The 5236-nt window shown below is 30.7% G+C and overlaps 1 protein-coding gene across 1 annotated transcript; it reads right to left on the reverse strand.

Annotated features, from left to right (window-relative positions):
- Nucleotides 1–1869: 1869 nt before the first annotated feature.
- LOC142544575 (WAT1-related protein At5g07050-like) lies at nucleotides 1870–4348 on the reverse strand. The gene is made up of 7 exons (XM_075651611.1): nucleotides 4071–4348; nucleotides 3892–3954; nucleotides 3654–3770; nucleotides 3082–3337; nucleotides 2796–2954; nucleotides 2516–2667; nucleotides 1870–2421 (listed from the first exon to the last, which is right to left on the reverse strand). The coding sequence occupies exons 1-7, from the start codon at nucleotides 4271–4273 to the stop codon at nucleotides 2160–2162; spliced, it is 1212 nt and encodes a 403-aa protein (XP_075507726.1). The 5' UTR covers nucleotides 4274–4348; the 3' UTR covers nucleotides 1870–2159.
- Between the last annotated feature and the right edge of the window lie 888 nt (nucleotides 4349–5236).

Genomic DNA, 5236 nt, shown 5'->3' on the forward strand with positions numbered 1-5236 from the left:
TCATAATATTTTAAGGACTAAATTTTGAAATTTACTTCGAGCCTAAAAAATATCCGTATGACCGTGATTGTAAGGTAGTCGCTTACTTGGAATTATGATTATTAGGAGCAATATTATAAAGAAAACGATGATAAATGAGATTTTGTGTATTGTACAATTTAAAATACCGAACAGTTTTAATTTTTTTGATAAAAATAATAAACACCTAGACCTAACTGGTTTAATATTACTGAAAATAATTTACTTAGCATTATTAGTACTGGACGATCTAATGCAATAATTAAGCAAACGGTATTATGGTATTCAATCGGTCAATCACCCACTTTCGTACCTTTTTACTAGATTTACTAACTCTAGTATTCGTAGGTTGGCTGGTGTTTTTTTTTTTTTTTTTTTTTGTCTTAAATTTGTAATTAGTATGCTTGGTTGTCAATTGTGAGTTGACTTTGACTTTCAAATTTTTATTTAATTCAATTTTTTTATATAATTTTCACGAGGTTAATTTTATAAGAAAAATTGTTTTGTTTTAATGTGAGATCCAATATTTATTTGAAGGATAAGTTATATATATATTTATTGTCTGTTTTTTATATATTTTTTTGAATTAAATTTCCTATTCACAATATGTATAGCGATCAGCTTAGAATGACGTTCACAAACTGAAATATGAAACCAAAATAAAAAATAAAAAATCACATGATATCTTATAATTTATTATGAAAGAAACCATCAAGAATTCGTTTCAAATATATTACCATGTATTTAGGGGAAAATAATTGACAGTTCAACCAAAAAAATAATATTTTCAACTGATAATTAATACTAGGCAAACCTGGCCGAAAAAGTACCTTGTAAAGTATGTTCCGTGCATTATATATGTTGTAATAAAATTATCGTAGGTTTGAAATTTCGACATAGAATCACACGGTTTCATACAATGCATATTTCAAATTTGGTATAATTAAGTTACCCTTCTAACTCGGAGGAATTAAATTATACATATATTCTTGTTTCGTCATAATAAAACATGATTAATCTAATCGTAGGGTAATAAATGGTCTAAGTAAAATCAGATAGATGTCAAATTTTAGACGGCAAACCACATAATCCATCGATTCTAATTATTTAAAAATTTACATTCACACAACATTATGATTGCTTAAATGAATTGTTGTTAGCGGAAGAATTTTAACTGACACTCATCTCATGCGCATTTGTTAAAATTGCACAACTTAATATCGAGTAGATTTGAAATTCACTTCAATTTCGTTTATCCAAGCAAGTCAGAGAATTTCATAGATCTCAGAACCAGCAATCCTAGCACAACTTTAAACTTTAACCATTAAAAAATATCTCTTGAAGCTATCAAACTTTTGATTAAATATAGTTTAATATATTAATTGTAGTAAATAAATACTATCCATTTTTCTTTTTTGCTATTGAGAAATGGGGTAATAAGTTATTTTAAATAGATCGAGTAATTTATTTATGTAAGTTAAGACTCCCACTAATGCTCGGGATTTTAAATTTTTTAAACTGAATTTATGGTTTTACTACATGGTTCTATATTCTAACTTTTGAACAAGAAACCCTAAAGAAAATGTTAATTAGATTTTAGGAGATTGTTCCGATTACGTTTCATGATTTGAACTTTATCGTCATCAAATAAACTTTTTTCTATTGAATTTAAATAAGTATTTTCATTTCTCTAGTGAAACATTTTTTTTAAATCAAATATGACTGAAAAAATATCCATTATTCTAATATTTGTACTTGTATATAGTGGTTCGAATATTTTTGTCTCTTACGCGATTAACGGCTTTAATTACGACAATTATTAGAAGTGGACATTAAGCAAAGTAAAACGCTATATATTTTCTCTGGAAATCTTTAATCACCTCGAACAAAAAAGGTTACAAGCTCCGGAATTTAATAAGCAAAACAACAAATTACTAAATATGAACTTAAAAGAAAAATCGAAACCTCTATTGTCACCATATTCATGCCCTTTTCCTTATTATTTCCCAATCATGCAGCCAATTTGAAGCATTTCATATATTTTCTCGTACCATTATTTGTCACACCTCGAAACCGGGATTAGTCGACGTCGACGTTGTTTAACTCTCTCTTTTCCTTTACTTTCGCTTCTTTTTCCTCGCCTAGTTTAATTTGGGTGCTTCAATGGCTATCATGGGAGGCGGCTGTGGCATTGGAGCACTAACTGCTAACACGAACAGTTTTTTAACTCCATTTTTCTCTAATTCTACAAATTTTGCTTCAATATCATCCACTTCGGTGACATTTTGGTTGTTTCCAGTTGCACCCTTTTCTGGTTCAAGAATTTCACCTTCACGTTTTTCTTTGCATTTTCCCCATAGAACTGCGTACAGTCCAATCACAATCAGCACTGCTCCAAGAACACTGCACAAAGCCGGATTACACTATATTAATTACATATAATACTGAAAATCTTAAACATTTCTTCGGGAATATTTAGGATGTTATAATTACGTACCCCCCGACAAATATTTTCTCAGCCAAGATGAAAGAGCCCATGATCGCTACGATAATCATCATCAGTGGACTGAAAGAAGTGACAAAAACTGGCCCTCTTTTTTGCATCACCAAACCTTGCACGTAATATGCAATCCCCGAAGAAACAATACCCTAAATCAATACAAGATAAACGTTGCATAAACATTTTAAGTTGAAAAATCACAAATAAATATTTATAAGAAAAAAAGTAAAGGTTATTTTATATAATATTGGAAAAACAAAAGAGAAAAAAAACTTACAGCGTATGCAGCAGCTAGCAGGTTCATGTCCCAACCAATGACCCAAGCATCTCTTTTGTGCTCCATCACCAAAGTCACACCAATGGATTGCAGTGTTCCCAAAAAGCACACAAGGGCTGTGAGTGAAAGCTGTGCTGTGTATTTCCTCAATGTGATAGCCTGTAGAATTAGAAAACTATATATAAAAAAACACTGAGAAAAGTGTAAAATTAAAACACACACACACACACACACACACACACATATATATATATATATATATATATAATTAATAAAATTTATATACCTGAAGGATGAAGAAAGAAGCCCAGGCTAGGGTGGCGATAATGAGAAGAATTGAACCCTTGATCCAATCTTCTTGGGTGGCATGAGCAGCAGTAGCTTGAGGAGCATAGGACTGCCTAGGATGTATGTATTTTGACCATACCATGTTTATGGCATCACCTTTGTATAATGTCATTAGCATGGCTCCACAAACTGTTATGAGTGTTCCCACCACCTTTGCTTGGCACCTTATTTTCATCAAATCCAGTTTCTCCATCCTATATGATCAACACAACTCTTCATTTCTTAGCTCAAATCAGTTCATTTTTTTGGCGGTTGCTGTTTTTGACAGAACCTAGCTAGCTAGGCAGTAAATTTTGTACATTTTCTTGAGTTTAACAGCTTAAAAATTATGGCAGAAAATAATTGATTTTCTTCTTCATTTCTGAATTGTGCTCTCAAGGGTTTTTTTTTTTAAATGTAAATTCAAACGTAGAGAATGTTTTTTTTTCCAAAAGAGATTTTAGTTTAATTTTGTTTCCAGTACAAACACTCAGAATTGTTAAAGATAGGGTTTTTCTTGATTTAGTATACCTGCATATAACTGCCATAACAAAGGTCATTGCAGGTAACATGTTGCTCAGGGCGCATGCATATGTCGGCGAAGTGAATTTAAGACCAGCGTAGTACAAGTTTTGATCGATCACAGGCCTTCAAAATTTAAATCCCAACACGAAATTACCAACCAAAATAAGATGAAAAAAATACTTGTAAGTGGCATGTTACATATGATGCATATATACATGAGCTTATGTTTTATATAAATTCTCACCCCAGAAGTCCCAAGAAAAACAGCTGCAGGAAAATAGTAAATGTGATCTTTGGCCACACTTTCCTATGCGACAAAACCCAAAAACAAAACGAAAGATTAAATATCATTTGATTTTGCTGTTAATTTCATAAAATACTATTTTTTATTGAAAAAATTACAGAATTTGGTAACATATTCACCTTTCAAGTAGAAGAGCAAAGGGGGCAATAGCCACAGTAGCAAAGGAATGTCTATAGACCACTAGCACATAATGGCTCATTCCTCCGTCAAGAGAAACTTTGGTGATAATATTCATTCCAGCATGCCCAAATTGTAAGCATATCATGGCTATGTAAAGCTTTGCCTTCTCAAGAAATCTGCCAACCCATCCTTTTCCTTCCATTTCTTGAGATTTTTTTACCTAGATAGATAGAAATTATATTTAGTAGAGAGGAAAACACTCGATTCTTGAATGTGGTTTGTGTTCTGGCCTAGGGGAATATCCATGGCTTGACACTTGAATATTTATAAGCGATTGGGTTGGGTGTGACAGGGCTTTCTTCGGAACTTCGGTCTACGATTCAAGTGGATCTAATTAATGGAATATGCATGATTAGGATATGTGAAACTTTTTATGGTAAATATATATTTTTTGAGGTATAAGAAATAGGGTGTGTGTAGGGAAAAAATTAATTTTAATGCTTTGACTTTACCTATTTTATAATTTATCTTTTAGTCATGTAACTAGTAAAACTTGGAACTCTTTAGTTTTACTTTGTTAATGGCCGATTATTGGTTCTTACTCACTTTTGGATATATATGTGCGTGTGTGTTTGTGTGTGCTATTTTAAAAAAAATAAACAAATGCGTAAAGATGAAATAATTCATTTTTTAAACGAGGGAAGCCATTGTGGTGTCACATAGCTAAACTTTTTAATAAACCATTTTAGCCTCAAATTACAATTATATTTCATTTTTGTTTAATAAAAAATATCATAAAACCTATTTAAGATAAATTTGCTAATAATATGACCAAAAATTAAAAAAAAACATGCAATTTATAGAACGAAAAATATAATTTTTCTGAATCTGACTCGTTATGCTTAGGCTACTATTACAAGGTCGTCGAGCTGAGCTTACAGAAAAATTTACTTGGTTCCCCAATATTTAAACATGATAAATTAAATTATTAGAGGAATTTACATTTTAAGAAATAAAAATAACACATCAATGAAGATATTATTCTTTAAATATTATTTCTTAAAAATATAGGGTAATACATATTTGAACTCTTTTAGATAAATAAGACACTACTTTTTTTAGGATAAAAGTTCATACGCACAGAGAGATTAAAAATTACAAATTT

This window comes from Primulina tabacum, chromosome 5 (assembly GCF_025594145.1).
Source record: "Primulina tabacum isolate GXHZ01 chromosome 5, ASM2559414v2, whole genome shotgun sequence".
NCBI classification, from domain to species: Eukaryota; Viridiplantae; Streptophyta; class Magnoliopsida; order Lamiales; family Gesneriaceae; genus Primulina; species Primulina tabacum.